Genomic DNA, 22,150 nt, shown 5'->3' with positions numbered 1-22,150 from the left:
CTTTAAAGAAATCCCAGAATTGCAATGCTAAAATGCCAGCTGGAAAGGGGGAGAGCCACTTGTTTTGTCTTTAGCTGGAGCAACAAGGACTGAGCTTTGACACAGCATCTTCAGTTCTGGGCTCTGCCGTGCACTCTAGAACTGGCAGGTTTTAAAGCTCATGGTACCCCAGAACCTCTGAAGCACAGTCTATTAAAGTACAGTGTGTTTCTGTAGCCTTTTAAACTATTTTTTTAGTAGCTAAAACTCCTGCTTCCTTGGATGGCTATATCTGTGATCAGTTAAACACCGTGTGAAATGGGTATGACAGCTATGAAATGTACTCTCAATGTTCAGTTTTAAACCTGTCCAACTCTTCTTGGTGATCAGGAAACTGATTTTTAGAGGGAGACTTTACTCCTTTAACAAGAACAAATCAAACTTTCTGAACTATAAATAAAGGTGAATTAGATTAACATTTGTATTTTTTATCATTTCTATTTATTAAATTCAGAATGTTTCTCTATATCCAGACTTTTACAGGACTTTTGTAAGACTGTCTCCTCGAACGTGGCCCACACACCAGTTACTACATTTTACTTACCTGTGCCTTGTGTCTCTATTCCTGGAAAGGCAGATCAGGTTTAAAAGGAAAGAGAAAGACAAGAAATGTTAGTCCTTGACTGAACTATGTTCTTTGCTTGACTGCTCACAGACCTGTACCCCACTAACAAAATACTGTTTATCCTCTTGGTATTTCTTTCTCTCAAACTGTTTCCTTTGCACTGCCCATGCATCGCCAAGTTAATTCTGAACAATCAGCACACAGAATCATTACCAGCAATGTTAGCTAGGTGGATGTTAAATAAGAGAAATTTCACGCATTAATGTCCAAAATATTTCCCGCCTTCCCCTGTGTCCCTCAAAGGGAATGGGAAGCTGGGGTGATAATTACAGGGTAATTAAGGGTAGCCCAGGCTCAGCCTCTGGCAGTCTGTGATGCCAGGTTTGCTCCTGTCTGCTTAAACTGAGCCCCATCCTCTGCTCATGAGAAACAGTGCATTAATTGTAAACATGGTAAGTCTATAGGCCCAGAGCTGTGACTTGACACGATACTCTGCATGTTTGCTGCGGAATCATGCAGCTTTTTTCAAAAATATGCATCATGGTATATTTTAACTATTGGAGAAAATGTATGGAAAACCTCACATGAAGAAAAATCAGCTTTATTAATGCTGCATTTTGCAGAAATTCATTATGCAAGACCTATTCTACAGGCCACTTAAAACATTCTTTTTAACTAATGACTACAAGTAAGTGTAAATTTTCTGGTAAGTTGGTTTGATAGTTGATGACACACATGGCCACAAAACCACATGACTATTTGTCAAGTCCCAAGGAATAAAAGCTCACCCTAGTTTTCACAGGCATATCACAGCCAGGATTATGCACACTGATCAAGGAAAGCCAATTATTTTTTTTACCTTAATTCTAATATGCCAATGGAATTTCCAGAGGGGAAGATCCGTCTGACATAATTGAAATCCCCAATATAGACACTTCCATCAGGCCCAGAAGCCAGTGCAACTGGGGCAAAGAGTTTGCTGTTGAGGGCAAGCCCATTGCAGTTGGAGCAAGAGACACTCCTCTGGTGTCCATTGCCCATCACAGTGGAGATGACTGGAGGCTGCTGGGAAATGAACATGTTTTCCCCATTTCCTTTGTGCACAATTCCTAAAGGGAGGGGAGGGAAGAAAACAGAGAGAAAATAAGCAAATGTATGGCATTTAAACTATTCTGTGGTTTTGGATTACAAAATCCTCTAGAAAACCAGATGACCAAAACAGCAACAAACATCTGATATTTTAAAGACTGTCACAGGGTTCCACTAATCTTTTTCAATTTTGTTCATCCCAAGCTTCACTGTCACCATTTTGTTCAGCAGTGGCTAGTGGCTATTTTAGAACCAACATCAGGAGGAAAACTCATGGTTGGTTAATGCTCTAACAAATTGACTGCTAATTGCAATGCTATCTGATTTCTTGGGGATTACTGCTTTAAAATTCATTTTCTTCATAAATTTTTATTAGGTAGCAGAGGAATTTCTTAGGCAGTTTGAATATTTAATTAAAGGAGATTAATAGCATGACCACTATGCATTTTTCACAAAAGAGCACTGAGTGGCAGTACAAAATCAATATTTAAATTCAACTGTGAGTCCTTCATGGTATATGAAAATGGTGCCAAGTGCAGTAAAGCCAGGTTAAGAGTCAAGGAGCAACTGTGAGGCACCAGTGAATGTCTTCCCAGCAATATCCTACCTTCTGCCATAAAGGCTAGAACAGTTTATTCTAGCACTGCTCTGCAGCATACACTGTTCAAAGTCTTCCCAATTACTAGGTTGGTGATACCAGAACTAGTACAAAGATGTATTTTCTCAAGCTGACAGCTTAGTGTTTATTTTAAGTAACAATGTGGTAATATATTTAAGAATTATCTTTGAAATGACATGTTATTGCAAGAATTTGGCTACTGCAAACAGAAGATAGGTACTCTTTTAGATCCTAGTCCAAAATTTCTTATTTCCCTTGAAAGGCCCAGTACTTCATCAGAAAATTGGCACTATTAAAGAACAAACACAAGGGAATTTACTGTCTGGTGGACTCATGCTGGGAAATGAGAATATTCTAGACACTGCTGGAAGTACATGGTGAGACATGTCTTGAGTTTTCCCAAAGTACAGCAAATGTATTTATGTATTGTCTCTATCAACTTCTATTTAAACTTTTCAGGTAAATCTGAAGATAAAATTCACCTTGGAAATTACTGAATGTTACCACAGCTATTTTGAAGAGAATTATATTAAAAAAAAAAAATCTATGAACAATAGAGGACAGAATGCACAGATTTGTTTGAAAGATGGCTTAAAAAAAAAGCATCCTAGAAATATGACAGTAAAATAAATGGCAATATTCTCTCTTATGCAGTGGATAAAAATACTATCAAATGAAGATGCTGTCCTTTGTCTGAAATTACAACTTTAAGGTAATCCTTCAACATCCTTACAAATGCCAGTAAATAATTAGGGCTCTGGAGAATATGTTTTACTGTCAATAAATTTAAGTGTGTGCTTAATATCAGGCTTTCAAGCTGCTGCTTTAATTTCAGTCGATGTTCTGTTGCACTGGGGTTGAAACTACCTTAAAGTATAAAGTCCCTCTAAAATTACTCCTCCTTGCGTCAGATAAATAAAAATGGAATCAGTGCACTTGCCCATCAGAAAAAAAATTAATTCAAATAACATCCTGAAAAATTGGTTAATATCCCATTCATTTGTATTCATGAGATACAGGTGTCTTTAAAAGACCTCAATGTAGGAACTAATATTTATGGTATCTGTTTTCTTCTTGATTATGAGAAATGCCCTGCTGATCTTCCAAAACTGACAAAAACCTCTGTACCAGAAAACATGAAATTCTAATCATGTCACAAATTAGAAGTGATCAAACCTCCAAACTGGTGAGGAAACGAAAGTGGGGAAAAAAGCAGTGGAGTATAGCTGAGGACAGGATGTGATCCTTTGTTAACCTAACAGCCAGACTGATGCAAAATTGCATACATTTCAAAAAACTGAGTTTCCAATGACAGCCACATTGGGACAATATTTGTTATTTCACATCAATTCTGCTGGAATTGGGCATCATTTTTTTTTTCTTTCTTTTTGTAAATCCTTACATCTGGCAGTAGAACAGTTTTCCCTTGCTAAGGTTTCTGCATGTCAATACATGTACCTCCACATTACTATGAATTGCAAGTCTGTAAAATTGCATCTATTTCTTGTTACTCAGTTTATTTTGTAACTTCTCTAAAATGAGCAACCTTCATGGGGAGGGAAAGAAGAATATCTACCCTGGCTCTGAGCAGGAATGTTGTGCACAGTAGCAGACCTGCTGGGCGACCAGGCTTAATGGCTGAAGTTAGATATAAGCTCTTCAGGACTAGTAAATCAAGCAAAGTGCTTCTAGTTTTAGTTTGAAAATAAAATTGCAATTTGCAGTAGAGAACGTTATATTCCAATTATGTTTCTGTAGTTAATCCAGTGGCAGTGTTTCAAAATCATAAAAGTTTCATCCTTCTAAAAAGAGCAGTTCTTCATACATACAGAGGAGATGCTTTAATTAGAAAGTGAAAAATCTTAATATATTCATACTCAAGCAGGCTACTCAATGCTTTTCATATCCGTCATGGTGGCATGGAGATAAGTCTAAAATACATAATTCTAGTTTGAATCATATTCTTGTCCTTATTTAAAGCCCATTTTATATATCTAAAATGGAAGTGCAGTTCACTTGTTTCTAGGTAAGACCAGAAGCACACTTGTTATTTTTATCCTTTTGGTTACCACAGTTCATTATTTCATTTTGTTGCTTTAATATGAACCTACAGGCTGCTCTGGTAGGTGTGCACCAGCTTTGTTATAGTAATTGTTTTTCTGCCCTTAGCTGCTTTTCAATTTGTTGTACACGAGCCAGGTGTGGGTGCTCAAAGCCTGTAATAGTCCTGAGGAACCTCTGACACGTTCCTGAGCCTGGGCTTTGCCACCTCACTGCAGATGCTCTGACATGCAAACTGCAAACAGAAGAGACCCTGGATTTCAAGTCAGATGTCCTTATACCCTCTCCTTCCCTCCTGTGTCTCTGCAGGTGATGGGTAAAGATGTTTGGCAGCTTTCCCTGACTTCAGCCTTGATGGTGTCCAGCACAGTGGGAACACGCGAGGAAGAGGAGCAGCTCTTGAAGGAAGCTGCACATTCCCCATCCATGGAGTGGGCACAGCCCAGCTGATCTGAGAGGAGGTGGCTTGGGGCTGACAGCTCAGTGCTCTCGAGCATTCTCAGCCACACAGTGAGATGGGGACAGGAAGCAATTAGTCACCACACTCCTTGTGCTCAGGAGAGCACTGGCTTAGCCCAGCTTGGATTATAATTGTATACTTTTCAAAATCTCAGAACATGTTAGTGCCTATGGGGTGAATTGTAGCAGTAACCACTGCAGTTATCAGATAGTCATATAAATTAGAGTTACTGCCAGCAATTTAGTCTTGAAATTAAACTATGCAAGTGGTAAATTGGCACTAAGGAGCAGACTATGGGACTCACAGTTGGGGGCTCAGCTGACTGAGGTCAGATTTCTCTTTGTTAAATGTCAATAGCTGGCATTTAAAAGAGACAATCTATACAAACCAATAAGACAGGGAATGAAAGAACTGCTGTTTAAAATGTCAAACTATTTTAAATCAAAACAGAAATCCAGATAATTTACAAACTAAATCTGACCTTTTGTATTTGGAATATTTATGCTGTAGCTGTGCATTCAGCAACAGAACTTGTAAAACTTGAGAGCCATACATCTGTGCATGCATCTTCATCAACAGCAATTTGCAGATGGAAATAGATTTTATTGGACTGACTCTCAGCTGGAGCAAATTGAGAGAACTTTTCTGAATCCAATACTCTGTTGACTTATATGTGCTAAAATACGACCTCAAGTTTCTCTTCTGGACAATGAGATACCAGTTTATTGGCAAAACTATATATAGTTCCCATAATTTATCTACAAGTATTGTTTTAATAGTATAGTCACACTAGTTCCTGATCATAGATAGTCATAGAGGAAAAGAAACCTCCCCAGGTGTAAAATAAAAGCAATGGGAAAAAATATTCAAGCCTCCATGCTTGAAGAATATGTCTGTGAGTTAATGTTATGACACCAAAAGCATTTACAGGGTTTTTTTTACTAACGCTTTGAAATGTGTTGGATTGCTTGTACTGAGGAGTGACTTACTGTGCTTCTCCACAGACTGGGCAGCCACAAAAACTGCACAGTGGACTGGCAGCGTGGGTTTGGAAGTGCTGCTCTGTGATCAAGCAGACTTTGTCTGCCTGGGGCTGTGTTGCTACAAACTGGCGGCAGTCACAGGATGAATTAAGGGTGTAGACGCTTCACTGGGAATATAACACACTACAGACTGACCTGAAATGTGGCACTTCTATACCAGCTGTGTGAGAATGAACCCAAATTAGTTTGCCCTTTTCCCATCTGAACAACCACAATGTGTTAGCAATCGCAAGAGTCAGAGGTATTAATGTCTAAACCCTGGGAGCCAGAACATTCAAAATATCCTTTCAGATGGCATTTACAGTTCAGCTCTCAATACATGAGGGTGCACATTCAAAGAGGATTACACATTAGGAAGTGTAACACTTAAAACCTGAACAATTAATTCCTTTAAAATTTGTATTCTCCTTCTGTGTAGGCAGTTAATAAAGGAGGGACTTACCACTTTGTGGATTTAGTACATGGTGTTTGTTTATAGACCAGCCACCCAGATTTGAAGCATCCATTTCAAAGCCTTGAAGGATTACTGTTCTCTTCTCCCACAGAATAAAATCAGGACATGTTTCATATTCATATCCCACCGACACTGCAAACAAATAATTAAAAATCTCTCAGTCTACCTTTTCCTCTGTGAACTGCTAGGCAATTTTTCATTCCAGGTTTTGATATTAATCTGTCAAGTAATGATGCCACTAATTTTCCTCTGCCTCATGCTATTGTATGGTATTTTTTTGAAAAAAGGGTTTTAAGAGATTATTATGTTATTACAGCTATGGTTACTACTGCTTCAAAGCAGAAAATAGTCTGTGATATCAGTTATGGATTTCATAAGATTATAAATCTCCTCCAATGACTCCTGACTTGTTTACTGCATTTCTGCTAATTACCTGAATAACAGCTTAAATAGAAAAGAATCCATGCTAAAACAAATTGGTTTTAATTTGTTTGATGACTGTAAAAATTATAGTTAGGCAGAAATAGATTGACAAGCTGAACATTTCTAGAATTACACATTTATCTTAACAGGCTTGCATATTTCCAAAATACCTGATGAAAAATCTTGAATTTCCCTAAGGATGGTGGGTCTTGGGAACTCAAATTGATTAAAATCCTTTTCCTTTAGTTTCCATAAGACAAATCAAAACAAAACTTCAAAATTTCTGATATCTCTAACATACCAACCTTTCAAAAAAATTATTGATCTCCAACTTCACTAGATTTCAGTGAAACCCATTCATAAAGGAAGAATATATTTTTGACACCAAATTTCATAATTTTACCTAGGGAATATTGAAATAGTTCAGCCTTTCCAAAATAAAAATGTTTAAAAAAATATTTTAAGATACAAATTTAAAAAAAAAAAACAACAACATTTTTAATAGTTTCTTTCCACTTTTTTCTATGTAAAGCTTTAGGTATATTTTACTTAAACCATGGATAGTTTTAATACCGCCTAAATTCCATTACTGTATACAATCAAAATATTTTGACCAGCTCCAACAGGGAACATTTCTGTTTGTAAGATAAATGTTTTATGGCAAACTAAAAGCTGTGCTTTACAGTAACAGCTCTAGAGCTCCTTCACCATTTTAGAAAGAACCTATTTTTGCAGCTGAACTCTGACTTGTAAAAATCACATTTCCTTAAGTACTGTAAATATTGTACGTTTCAAACATTACAGGTTTCAGTTTGAGGGTCCAGCAGCCACTTTATCCAATTCTTCTGTTACAGGAGCTCTTACAACCAACACCAGCAGAGCTTCTGGGCACCTCCCTGAGCTGAGAGCCCAAGAAAGGGCAGAGAACTTCCAGAACAGCCACATCCTGTGCTGGGATGAGTCAGAAGGGTTCAGTAAGGAGCACACTGTCTTTAGGTGTTAATGCAGAGAGATAAAGGGCAGATTTGTCCTAGGAAGAAACCTCACATTTGCCACCTACACGTTAACATCTTTCCTCCAGTCATGTGCCTAACACGTTCAATCCTGGGTCAGCTGTGTGTGCCCTTTAACGCAGCCCCTCAGCTGTTATTCAGAGCAAAAAACGCTGCTTTGTCATCTCAGTTGTTACTCTGAGAAAATGGCCTCTTGTGAGGAGCTTGTGGGGACTGGACACATGCCAGCAAACATTTCTCCAAGTTTAAACAGAAGCATTTGCATGTGGAAATATGCTCAGAAAGTCTTGTTTTCTGTAACTGGTTATGTGATCAGTGCTGTCAATAACCCTGAAGAAAAATATAGATGTTTATAGTATTTAGAAAACCAAAAGCAGATGGTTATAATCCTGAGTTCTAGGACTTCAACCTGCTCTAATTTAATTTAATTAAAATGAAAACTGAACAGAATGCATTATTAAATATTGGTAATATACTGGCAGAAGAAATTATTTTGACAAAAATTCATATAATGGATGCAGATAAAGGTCCCTTAATAACTACTGTGTGTCAAATTAAATAAAGCTTTATTGGAATCTAACAAAGCATGCGAGTAATGCTCTTAAAATATCAAGATTTTTGCTCCTATTTTGAAAGAAGCATAATTAACCTAACTTTAAGGAAAAGGAAAAAAAAAGAACCAATTAAATAACTTAATAGTTGTTACCCAGCACTATTGTGTAAGCTTTATTCATATTTAAACACATGAAGCTCATCTACTCCTAATTTGGGAAAATAACTACAGTATCACTTCATGACATGCTATGTATTTGAATTAAAATGTTTTAAAGTCCAAATATGTACTGAATCATTGGAGGGCTCTTAGATAATGCAGTGGGAGCAGTGTAGTCAACTGTTCCCTCTCAGACATGAGACAGTGGCAGCCTCTGGACACAGGGCACACGTAGTGGTGCTGAGGAACGCCCCAGGTGGCACCTGTGACCCACCTGGTCCTGCCTGATCACCCATGGGAGTGCCGAAGGGCAGGCTGGAATATTGTTTTATTTCTGGATTTGCACAAATATGTACCAACAACTCACTTGATACCTTCCCTCGCTGCAAAAACAAACAGAGCTGGTATCAGCAACGGGACAAGGCTGGATCTGCCCCCTCACAGGGTCTCTTGTATCTCTGAGAAGGGCACTGCTGCTCCTTGCCACACACCACACCTGGGATGTTCAGAACCTTGGTGTCAGCGCCAGCACCGGACTGACCCCAGGAAAAAGTTGTCCACCCATCTGCAGATGTGAGCCAGAAGTGAAAGATCAGTTGCACATGGGAGAGATGATGCAGAAGTTCTGGAGATCTTACACCCAAGGTTGGAGTTTGGACTCCTTTAGGCCAATGCAGCGTGTGAGGTACGCTGGAATGAGAAGACCTGAGCTTCTGCATGAGCATTCATAACAGATCAGGAAACTAATGAAGCCAAAAATGTATCACTTATTCCTTGGTTGCTTCAGTTTTCAGCTGAATTTGTTCCTGATCTGGCTCATTTCATGATCAAATGAATGTGAGTGGTGGCCCATGGGTAAGGAGAGAACGTGGGAATGTCCCTGCAGGCAGCAGCTCGTGTTGTGCGTGGTCAAGGAGACAGCAGGACCACAGCTCTGGGAAAAGCTTCGTCTGACCTTTTCCTTTGCATATTGCATTACGTAATCATACTCCACAGCTTGGTCTCATAACCCATCATGGACATCCCTGTCTATGCCTGCATCATTCTCAGGGAAGAAATGACAAGGCAAAGGCTATAATGCTCCTTTTCCCCATTGCCTCCCCACAGAGCTGCCTCCAGACCACCTGTCTGGAGCACACAGTAACACTGTCACACACCCAGAGGCCCTGGGAGCTGCAGAGCCTGGCTGGCATCTTTTGCCTCTGCACAGGCCACTCTGCCTGCACGGACAACACAACAGATTCTGAAGGAAGCTCCTGGCTGCCCCTCAGAACAGCATTTTCACATGTGGAATGAAGCATATTCCTTGTGAGGGTGCATGGCTCTGCTACTCTTGCCTGACAGCCTGATCTGCCAGTGCTGCTGCTTATTATTGCCCTAAAAAAAAGCAAACAGAACTGCTACCAAAGTGAATGGGGTTGATTCACAATATGAAGCTTTGCTTGTAAAGTAAGTAATTCTAATACAAAGCATCTATTAGTCCATTAAACAGCATGGCATCAAATTAACTTAAAAAAACAGAAAGCCCTTAAAAAAACAAATCATGAAATTAATGAAAAAAAATGCTGGCTAAATAAAATGTGTTTGCACAGACAGCACTTTTGTAGCAATTCTCAGAATAGCCTGGGCTGCTTGCTGAACAAAGCCTATGAAACATGATGATTTTTGGATGAGCATCTTTAAGCAACAAATCAATTAGTTTTAACTATTGGGGACATGAAATGTAGTAAGAAAAGATGCCCAAAAGTTAGAATTCTGCAAACCCTAAGCGGAAATGACATTTTAAATGTCACAGCCAAAAAATGACAGAAACAATGACACACCGAAGGTCATATTCAGAGTAACATTCAAAAGCAGAGACAGCTGAATTTAATGCCATTAGTACATAACCATTCTCTGAGGGAAAAGGGAGTTTTCAAATTGATTAAATTAGAAAGATGACATTGGAAGAACAAGAAAATAAATGTTCTTGGGAAATCATACAATTCACTTCAGTGACTTTAGCTAAAGAGGCATTTGATTTTAAAAGAATGTAGGAATTTATCTGCCATATTTTCCTGGCTTGATGTATGCGAGTGCTTCTGCTTACATCAAGGTGATTCTACCTACCCATTGCCTCAGCCAGACCAGAAACCTTCTGTCCATATATATCTGTCTTATTCCAGGCAAACGTGTACACCAAATTGGCTGCAGCAGGAAACCATTTCTGAAGCAGACGACCTTCTACAGCAACTATCAGATGGACTTTTGCCATTCCAGAAGGGATGGTTGTGTGTGTCAAAATAATGCGCAGCAAAGTTTTATACCCCGGCGTCCGACTACTGAGATAACTGAGCTTCACAAAACTTGAAGGAATTGCGATTTCCTCTTGGACCACCTTGGAAAAAAAACATCATTATATCTATAGCCAAGAAAAATGCAAAACTGTAATAGTAAGAGTAGCTAATTATTTTATGTTTCACAATTATGATGTAAACACAGCAGCACTGAAACAACTGGGTTTATTTCATCAATGCAATAGGCACACGACAAAATGTCCAGCATCAGACACTGTGTGGTCAACTTACTGGATGGCAGGCTGTCTGTTTGATAAAGAGCCTCTTCCTGTGATGCTTTACTCTTATCTACACTGGGGAGCAAATACTGCATCTGTGCACATATTCTTACATACAAGCTGTACAGCTTTACTTTTTCTTTATTACTTGGTTTACTTAGTAAGTGCTCTTAACTGGAATACAGTTATTTTTTTTTAAATATACACACACCTTCTATCATATACATTATGATGTCAAGATACATCCTGCTTTGGAGACAATAACTTTAACATGGAGAGTGTTAAGAAAGGAAACAACCCTTCCTGCTGAACCATCTGTGCAGTCAGGCCAAGCTCCAGCAAGAAGGGGCACAGCATATGAAGGAGCAGCATTAGGAACCTAGCAAGCTAACTGGGGACACACAGCAGTGAGGATGAAACAGCCTGAGCATCAGAGTCATCTCGCTCACAGGTAAGTCCCCAGGGAGTGCAAGCGAACTCAAATCCCAGGGCCCTGCTGTCAGTGCTGCTGTCTGAACCACCTGGATTAAAGCCAGCTTGGATATGCCCACTGCGGGGTGGTTTCAATTCCCACTGCAATGGAGATGGGCCCTCAGCAACTAGAAGGACTGCAAAGGCTCTGAGCTTGTTAGGTGAAAAGAGAAATTTGGCCTTGACCTTTTGAATGATATGGGCTTTGGAGCTACAAAAAGGGATTTAGCTCCTGAGAGAAAAGAGCTGTTCTGGGACAGACTGTGAGGAAGAACAGGCAAGAGATGAGAACAGCTTCTTGGAGGATGCTACCACAGTCACTCAAAAGCCACCTGAAAACTAGACTGTGGTTAACAAGGTTAATGATGTTAGTGCATTTCTGTACTAATGAATCAACCATGAATCAACCATCATGCTTGGAAAAAGACACACTGTTTTGTTTGTATTTTCCAGTTTTAAATTTACCTTATTTAACAATAGATTACTTAACTTTCAACCAATTTTATTTACACACTGCAACAGTATCACTGTCACAGCATTGCTGCAGTACAGCTGGAGGCCTGCCAGCACTTGTCATTTCAACATATGAAATGTAGTGTTGCCAGGGAAATCCTGCTCCCTTATTGTTCCTGGTTTGCAGTGTTCCCCTTCTTTCCTGCTGACATCCCAGCTGCCCTCTCTGTCATACATCTGACATTCCTTTTCATTTTTTTAATAGAAAAGTAGGAAAAATATTCATACATTAATACATGCTAATGTATCTCTGTCTCCTATTATTCTCAGTTAATTTTTGCTCAATTCCCAGAACCATACAATGAAACTCAACACTCTAAGAAACCTCCAATGGAAAAAAAAAAAAAAGGAAATAACTGGGGAAGGGTGTCTGAGTAGACTGCATCTTTGAGTACCCCACTGTTCAAAGAAGACCAAGGCATACCTCATGTGGAGCACTGTGACCCAGTTTTTCCTTACTGGTGTGTGCAGCAGTTATTCTTAATTTATGTTCATTAGTTTCACTTAGTACATTCTGTGAAGCAATGCTATGACCATCAACTGGATGAAGCATGATAATAGTTATGAAGGTGTTTAGACATAATTCAGTTCAAGCAGAGGTGTCTCACATGTAGAATAAAGTAGCAACACTTTTATGAGGCTATGGGTACCCCTCAAGGTATATTCCAGGCTTGCTTGGTGAAATTAAAAGAGAACCCAGAAGAGGTCATATCCTTTAAAAACTAACTGCTCAACAACATACTAAAGGGCATTAATTAAGGGCATTAATATGACCTGAGCTGTGTTTTGTTGTGTGCTCAACTCTCACATCGTCTTTTAAGTCCCATGTAAAACAACAGTTAATTACAAGGTTAATTAGAAATTACTTTTAACACTTAAGGGAGTGTCAAGAAAAAATACATTGAAATTAAAAAAGAAGTCCTAGGGATCATATTAAAATTGCTCTCTCTACCTTGGTAATAAGCAATCAACGTAATAAAGCCCAAGAATCTGACACAAAGCTGTGTGTGAATGGATGAAATGCCCCTAGGAATGTTCAAAGCATCATGTCTCACACTGATGTTTGGGAAGTTGTACTGTTCATCTGTAAGTAGGAATGGTTTTGTGCATCACTACCAACAAATCAGGATTTCAACAATAATTCATGTTAGCATTCCCCCCTTTCTTCTACTTGAAGGTAAGAAATAAAGCACTTTTAAATATTAAAAAGTAAAGAAAGAATAAAGACAACAGAACCTTGTTAAACAGTGCCAAATAGATATGCATTGGTGGTATTCTGCCAAGTGAATGACATTACAGCAGTTACTTGCTCACTGTCTTTGAAGATTGTCTAAACCTGGTTCTGCAACAATTTAGAAGTCTTTTTAATTTAGAAGCCTTTTCATTACCTGAAGTTCTGGAATAACAGTTCCTCTTTCAGGACAGGACCCTCCAAATGCTGTCAAGGGGGAAGGGAGTACAATTGGATTGGGACTGATAAAACTACTGATGTCACATGATGGTGTGTCCGACTCTGTTCTTTGCATCACGACTTTGTCTACAATGATAAATCTATTCCAAGGCAACCAAAGTGTTCTTTTTTCAGATATGAAAGGAGATCTGTCAAAAACTAGAGTGACAGAGATTCCTCCAACAGCCACAAGGTCAAAACTGGAAAAGAGAAAACAAATATTTGTTTCTTTTTGTTTTTTTCCATCACATTACCACACCTTTCAATGCATCACAAACAAAAACTTTATGTTCGTTATTATAGCTCTTAATTTAGTATGCAAAATCATTCAAGTGTACATTCCTTGTATCACCTTGGTATCCACAAGGAAGCTTTACCTCTGTGTGCTTTCTCCCTGTATGCACCAACACCAAGGCACAGAATTTCACTGTTACTTGGCCTCTCTCCCCTCTATTTATCAGCTACCATCAATACTAATGAGCCATCTGTAACAGAAGTGTCAACCCAGTTGCTCTGGTTTATATGAAAAGACATTCCTATCCCAGAAAAAGGATGCCACTCATCATCTATGCAGGAAGAGCATGCAGAATAAGGCTTAAAGCCTGTTAGGCCTTAGCTCTATTAACATAACCCTTTCCCTTCTTCTAAAAGCAGCAGGAGGAAAAGGTTGAGTACACTGAGCATATGACCTCCCTGCACAGGATATGAATTTTTTGGGAAAGATGGTGATTAATTGCACTGAGAACTGACTCAGCTCTTGAACACAAAGAGGGTGATCCTCTGGGAGCTAACTGTGAAGAATCTTTGGCACATCTGGGCTGCAAAACAGTGGGACATAGAAGGTATGATGTACAGTCTCAATTTCCAGAGTTTCTGACATCCACAGTCAGGAAACACAAGGTAATATGGAAATAGTTACTTCACTCTCTGTATTACTGAATGCATCTATTATGGAGGTTTTTGATGGTAACAAACTGTGATAAGAAGTCAGACTTAATTATGCATATCTCATCACATTTCCCAAATGACACCGATTACATTCACAGCAAAATACAGGTAGCATATTTTAATGCAACAACTTTATCCAGGCTAGCGTAAGGAGGAAATGATAATTACCAACTTTCACTAGTGTGATTTGAAAGTCAATAAACTAAGGTGAAATAAATATGCACGCTCCTTACTTCTATAAATTGGGAAAGCCAAACAACAAAAAAAAAAAAAATTGTGGAAACAGTGACAAATTGCACCACTTCTTCCCTGCTAGAAGACAGCTTCAGACAGCTTCAGATTTCTTGTAATTCACAATCCAGCCAAGGAAGATGAAGTCTTAAACTGCCCTTAAGAGCTTAATTGAATTTCAGGAGCAAGTCATGACCCTATTGCAAATGGATGGCCAGCCCTGGAGTGTAATATAGAATATATTGAAACCTCACCTGCTTTGAGAAATGAACTCAGTCCTGTGAGGGTGGGGAAGAAGGGGAAGCCAGGGCTGGTTATGGAACAGCAATTTAACCATCTGTCTTTGGAAAGAATCTGTTCCCACTTTTCCTTGTGTGCCTCAGGTGACCAACTAAAGGATTTGACTTCATTGACACCTCAATAAACTACTTGGATGATTCACACTTAACAACAAAAAAAAAAATGCAGGAAGACTGGATATTTCCTGGAAAACCTGACTCGTGAAAATATTCCAATGTCAAGAAGGCACTGTTACAGCAGACCTGGCACATTTTGACTCCAGGAGTTTGAATGTCACTGTAATTTTGTTGGAGTTCAGGTTTTTTTCTTCTCTTTCTGCTTTGGTCCCTTCACTACAGAGAGCTCCAATCAACTGTGCTCTCAGAGCAGGCGGCCAGATGTCATCCTCAAGCCACACTGAACTGTGATGTCTATGAAAATTTTGTACATGAATAGAAGTTGGCAGATGGCCTTAACTACACAAACCTAAACCAGTGGAGGATAATACATGAAAGCCTGACCTTCCATCCTGTCGACTGATGGTGTATCCATACTCATTGTGGTGCAGAAAACTGACGTTCACTCCAACCAAAGGTGTTCCATCGACTGCTACAACCTGGCCTCGGATGACACACGCCCGTCTGTAACAAGAAGAGTAGAAGGCAACATGTTACAAACATGAGGAGGATGAGAAGGGAATTGATTTCAGAAACTGGGCTGGGTTTTGGTTCCAGACAGACAGAACCACCCTGATATCAGTGTGACTGCTGATTTTTGGAAGAGAAGTCATACAAGCCCAAAAGATTGATTTGAAAAAGCATTCTCCCATAAGGATGACACACAGACTCTCCCATGAACTGTTGGTCTAGAGAGAATATATTCCTGTTTCCGCACATACTTTAGGGTACTATTTGTTCTGCCACTGAACGGCACTGCAAAGGTTTCACTGATAGTGTGATTTAGCTTGCTGCAGCTCTAGGGAGTGATGGTTTGTGAAAGGAGAGAATGAAACCTCATTCTCTCCTGCTAGGTATAGGCAGGTATAGGGCATTGCTGCCTATTAGAAAAAAGCTGAACTAATGTGATCAGGCAGCAGTGAGACACATGGGCTTCAGTGAACTTCAGAAAGTTATATAGGTAAATTCACAGGGTGCCTAATCAAGTGTAACATATATTTTTCTCAATCCCCCATTACATGTGATGCTCTTCTAAATTCCCTCTGGGATGCATCAGACTTGCACCCACTTTCCACTTTATCCTCACATTCCAGTGAAGAGGTTGGAACATGGCAGCACAGCAGAAGACATCAAAGTCAATGGACAGGAAAGTGAACTCATTACTAAGTGTGTCTAATCGGAGGCTAAGAGGATCACAGAATCATAGAAAATGAGAGCTGAAAGGAAATACAAGACTTTATCTTGTCCATTCCTTTGCCTCGGGTTAGATCAACTATGCCTACATCAGTCCAGACAGATGCTTGTCTAACTCTATAAGCTCACCAAGTTACCCATTCCAATGCCTCTGTATATGAGTGCTCTACTCATGGCAAGTTCTTCCTGCTGTCCAATTTGAACCCCTACTGCTGTCCTTTCAGACCACTGCTTTCACTTTAGTCACAGAAATGGCGAAGAAATTACTCTTTTTCTTAGCTTTAGCCACTTACCTATCTGAATAAAGAAACATACAGTAATCAGGTCTCCTAAGGATGAGAAAAGTAAGATGTAAAATATCCTTATGATGTAGATTAGGACTTAGTGGGATTTTCTAAGTGCTTACACAGCTACATTCCACTGAAATTCCTCCCAGTATTTTTGCTCCAGGCTGTCAGCTACACCACACCTCCACTGGCTGAACCAACCCAGATCTTAGAAACTCATGAAACTACTGCAGCTTTTTCCTGGAACTGTGGTTTGAGATCATAATGAAGTGAACACTGTATACAGAAGTCTTTTGGTAGCATTAAGACATTTAGGCTCAAAGCCCATACAATACTTATGAAGTTAACTGGCATTAATTACTCAATATAAATGACAAGTATAAATTTAGGCAGTTATGTTTCTTTCTCAATTTGAAAATTTGTGGCAAACCTCAACAGACATCCACTGCACAGTGAATGTGTGATCTAAAGGAAAAAATTTAATAGCTCCTCAGACAACAGTTATTTAGGAGTCTACATATGAATTTATAAAATATACCTAGAGAGATTAATTGATCCAATGATCCATGATCCAATGAAATCATATGCAGAAACTGGAGAACATAAATTTCTGAAAATTTTGACATGCTTCTTAAAGATCCCATTCTCCCAAGCCACTAACAGGACACTGATTTATCACCATGATATCATCAAACCCATCTGGCTATGACTTGAGGAAACACAACTGGTAAAAATTAACCTCTTTGCCAGTACACCATTCACCACAGTTGCTAATAGGAATTCCATGCTCCCAGGCCACGAAAAGATGCTGATAAATCCTAGAGGAATGGGAGATGCTGCATTACTGCCAATATGCAAAACAAGAGTTCCGATTTATAACCTGTTCTGTTTTCTACAGTAAGGAAAGTGGTTGTGGCCCTATTTGTAGCCCAAAATCTGCTGCTCCACTGAAGCAACTGAGCTCCTGTTTGTTTCAACAGACTCACAAGAGTCACTCAAAAGAACAGCCAGGTCAAATTACTCTTTGATTTCTTAGAGCAGAAAATACTTGTTTATATTATTTTTCCATATTTCTAACATCAACAAATGTGCATTTTCTTTTTTAATACCTTTATTAATGCACTCCATATATTTACAACACACTTAGGTGTGAGAGTGAGACCCCTGGGAGTAATCATTATTCAGTGCATTATTCTTGCACTCCTGTTTGTTCATTCCACACAGACCTGTCTTCTGACACTACTCCGTCCTCGTATTTTATCAAGCACACAGATTTGTATGATAAAAGCTCATCAAAATCTCCATTATTTCATCCATGTTCATTCTTTCCTTTACTCATTCACTTTACTTCCCATTATTCATAAATAATATTAAGAGACTTATCTTTCAACATTCTCCTTTTTTATTCATCATATTTTACAAGCCACTCATATTTACGGTATGTGATAAAGACACATAAACCTCATTATTCTACATTTATCTGTACTGGATTGTCTTTCTAATCTCTTAGATTTTAAATGTCCTAAGCCTGCCTCTGTGCTCCTACATTTGTCCTCATTATTTAATGTCTCTTTATGACCTACTCTAAGTTGAAGAGTCTTCTCTGGCCTCTTTTTGAATTACCAGAACCTACTAAATCTTTGACTAAGCATTGGATCAGAATTAGCTTTAATTCTGGCATTTACTGCAGCTATGAAAACATTTTTCAGCTCCTTCACGACCAGCACGAGTCTCCAAGGCTCCTTACCAAGGAGGTAACCAAGAGCCCCAGCCTGCAGCCAGCTCCCCTTGTTTCCCAGTGCCCTGGCAGCTCACAGAGCACATCCCACATCCCCAGGCATGCTGGCATGCAGGTTCCCTGCAGCTCTGCTGCTCAAAGAACACCTCACTTAATTCCTTCCCTTACAGAGCTTTTAGAGCATGTTCCCTGCAGTGACGTCCCTTCCTAGGCAACTGCCACTTCACGCTTCCTTGCTTCAACATCCATCCTCTTCCCTGATGAGCTGGAGGCCTTGCTACCACTCACTGCTTCTCTTCATCTGAGCAGAGAAACCTCTAAAGATCATGATGTCTCCTCAGTGCACTGTACTTTCTGCCTCTAAGACTTATTCCACACTCTTGTGACTGCCCTGCTTTGCTTTCTCACGGGGGATAACTTGTACTATCTGTCCAACAGCCACCTATTTGTGATGATTGCATAATCTCAGACCTAAGGCTTTCCAAGCTGTTTTAACTTGAAAGTAAGTGCAAAAATGTCTTTTCTAATTTGGTGAAGCTGGGCAAGAACATGTCCCTGATAAGCTGCCTTAGTGTTTTCAAATGCATTAAAAATATTCCCAGTCCCCTGGCAAGCTGTACTAAATCTGCAACTCCAGAGGGAGCAGTTGGCTCTTTGAGAGGAAGCTGAGATTCCCAGGGGGTTGCAGGTGGCCTAAAAGAAGTAGGATTCCTCTGTCAATGCTTCATGGGTCATTCCACGAGTAACTGAGGAACTCACTACTTTGTGGATCTCAGGTCTCTGCTGTCAGGCAGTTTGACATCTCTAATTTAAAATATGAACTGAAGTTTAAATTTCAGATGTATTCTTTCAGTACTTGTAAAGCATTTTATTATTTTACCACCATTTTGCCTTGCTCTGCTGCTACTTACCTGCTATTTTTTTTGGTTTTGTTTTGAATGTTAAGTCTCCAATAAGCACCTCAGGCTGAGACATTAGGCTCAGATATGGAACTCTGTCAAGCAGCTTGTGAGTTTGCAAGTGTCACATTACCAGAAGATGTCATTTACTGTATTACATTTCTGATTTAAATCTTCAATGAGAGAAATGAAGCTGACGGCTAGTGAGGTACATTCGTTTCTTCCTGCTGACAATGTTGCTGTAAGCAGCATTTGAAGGGTAATTAATTCAGTACCATACACTGGACCCTTTTCGTGGGCAATTTGCAGTGAGTCAAATAGCTTGCCAGCAGCATGCATTGAAACAACAACAACAAAACCTCAGCAAAGAAACAAGCAAAAAACTTTCCTGAGAACAGAAGTTGACAAAAACATTATAATCTGCTACACTCTGCTACATGCAGTAGGTTAAAACCATGCCTGATGTAAGCAAGTACATTTCCATTTATCCAGAATGTCTCTAATCTGCCTTTCAGCATGTCACAGTTCAAGTGGGAATTTGTGAAAACCCAGTGCATATGACATAGCTTTGACAAAACAAAAAGTAAAATGTTTTGCAAACATGTAGCTCCTTGACATTATTTTTGGTGTGGTCTTTACCCACGGCTCATGCAACATCCTGACTGTACTGTATAAACCAAATGTTTAAATATTAGACCTAAGCTAAAGCCCAAGATGCAAATGCAGAGGGATAGATGTCTCAGCAGCTGTCAGAACAATTATTTTTAGTATTTCAGATTATTTAGAAAATTCCAGGATACGGTGGAGACCAAACACTTGCAGTCTGAAGGACAGAGATACTCTTCACCATTTTTGATAGCTTTCCAAGATCTAATCAACATCATTTTGTCTCCAGCAAGAGACAAAACATCATGCAAACATCACCCATACTAGAGTTCCACCGACCTGTGGTATATCAAAACACTGCACAATGTCATTTGAATCGGAAGACTGAAAACACTGGATAGATGTCTCTCCCTTAATGCTCCTAATGGCCTCAGAGATGTCTTGTAAAGGGAAAAAAAAAAAGGCAGATAGGGCTTTACAAAATTGGAGCACCAGTGGGAATGGATGGCAGTGCTCTGAAATAAATATATGCCACTATTACATCCAATCCTTCCAACATTACATGCTGAACCATCAGTGTTGTAAAATCAGTGGCATTGCAGGCAGCCATGAGTTAATATCATCTGCCTTTTCAGCAATAGCCCAAAGGAGATTAAAACCCCTCAAGCATTCTTTCCACATAGGCTGGATCACAGATTTCTGATGTTTTTTACTGTAGCAGCAGTTGTCTTTCTATATTTTTTTCAGTAATCTTAATTCCCAGGAGAAGAACTGACACAAGATGACAGTCAGATTGGCAATGTCAGAGGAAGATTTCTAAACAGAAGCACCACAGTTTAGCTATTGCCTCTTTCAGAGACCCTGCTTATCTCTCATCCTTGAGTAAAATTCTGGCAGTTCTTAATAGTATTTGACTTATGGATGAACAATATTTCAACAGCCTGGAAGACTCAAGAATCAAGCAAAATGTGGACTGAGGAACCCTTTGGGGTGCCCAGTACATTGCAGATTACTGTTGACAAACCTCAGAGACACAGCCTGCCACGAGTCTCCAGGCACTGCCCTGACTCCAAAGATGCAGCCATCCTCATCTGAATCCCAATGATCTTCTCAAACTAACGATGAATTTGTCTACAGTGGGAGGAAATGGTGTCTGGGTGTCAGTGATACACCAATGCCAGCAGAGTCCTCAGCAGCAGAAGTCAGAAGCCATGGTGAGGGTGGGCTGCTGCTCCCACATGGAACTTCGCTGCTCTTCAGTCTTCAAAGGCATGGCAGTTATCAGGGTAAAGAAATGAAATACTCAGAAAAAGCTTTTAAATCCAAGTTAAATCCCATCAATGATAGCTTTAAAAGATCAATTCCTTATATCTATAAAAGCACGTTGATGGGATTATGTACAATCTGGCTGCTAACATTTGCAGTGTCACAGAACACTGTACAGGCAACTTGAGCACTCACCTCCTCTCTGGAAACTCCCCTCTGTGAGGCATTTTGATGAGGAAAATTTTTCAGTGGTGAATTTTGGTTTAAACTGCACACAGAGCCAGCCAAGGACCCTGCCCAAAGTACAGTGGCCTCATTCATAAGTGCAACTCTCCAAGAGACCCACCAGTGGTGGATGCTTCTCATGGAGTTCATCTTCATGGCCTATTGCTCTACATATTTATAACATCCTGTTACATTATTGATAGTGATTAAATGTTTAGGTATTTCAGATCAATAATGACTGTTTACAAATTTACTTTATTAAAAATTAATGCTGAAGAAAAAAGTGCACTGAATTTGTGTGCAGGATTGTGTTGAGGTTGTAAACTAAGTGCTATGCACTGCGAAAATAAATTCTTATGTGCTTATTACCGGAACATGGTTTATCTAATGCATAGGCCTAGTTGACAGGGTAATAGTCAGGTGATGTGGATGATTTGTGGATCTCTTTGTCAGCATGTAAGTTATAGCTTCCCAAGTGAACTGCAGCATAAAAACTTATGTGCCCCTCTATTCCAAATGTTCAAGAAAATATGTGTTACCAGGTTTTCTGAGCAAGTAAGTGCCTTTTTTCTACTGCACAGCTCCTTCCTGTTAAAGGGCAAAGCCAATCTCACAAATACTCAGGCATCACTCTACTCTTTGCATAATAACCTGCAGCACAAACCAGTAAACTCCACATTGCTTTATCAAGGTGTAGCAAAACCAAGGAAGCTTTTAAATTATGTGTCTGGATTATATGCAAATGACACATATTAAATTCATTGCACTGTAAATACCAATCAAATTGTACTGGGCAGAAAGGTAACTGAAGACAGCAGATATGAATCCAACTTGT

The 22,150-nt window shown here is 39.4% G+C and overlaps 1 protein-coding gene across 1 annotated transcript in view; it reads right to left on the bottom strand.

Moving 5' to 3' along the window:
* TENM1 (teneurin transmembrane protein 1) overlaps positions 1–22,150 on the bottom strand; it is a 305,637-nt gene that overhangs the window by 56,785 nt on the left and 226,702 nt on the right. Inside the window, exons 16-21 of the mRNA XM_053990269.1 lie at positions 15,446–15,565; positions 13,405–13,666; positions 10,588–10,855; positions 6,319–6,462; positions 1,464–1,713; positions 584–604 (exon numbers count right to left, since the gene is read on the bottom strand). Of these exons, the coding sequence (XP_053846244.1) occupies positions 584–604; positions 1,464–1,713; positions 6,319–6,462; positions 10,588–10,855; positions 13,405–13,666; positions 15,446–15,565 (1,065 nt within the window). The remainder of the gene's footprint in view (positions 1–583; positions 605–1,463; positions 1,714–6,318; positions 6,463–10,587; positions 10,856–13,404; positions 13,667–15,445; positions 15,566–22,150) is intronic.

This window comes from Vidua macroura, chromosome 14 (assembly GCF_024509145.1).
Source record: "Vidua macroura isolate BioBank_ID:100142 chromosome 14, ASM2450914v1, whole genome shotgun sequence".
NCBI lineage: Eukaryota > Metazoa > Chordata > Aves > Passeriformes > Viduidae > Vidua > Vidua macroura.
This window is presented reverse-complemented; position numbering and strand designations above follow the sequence as displayed.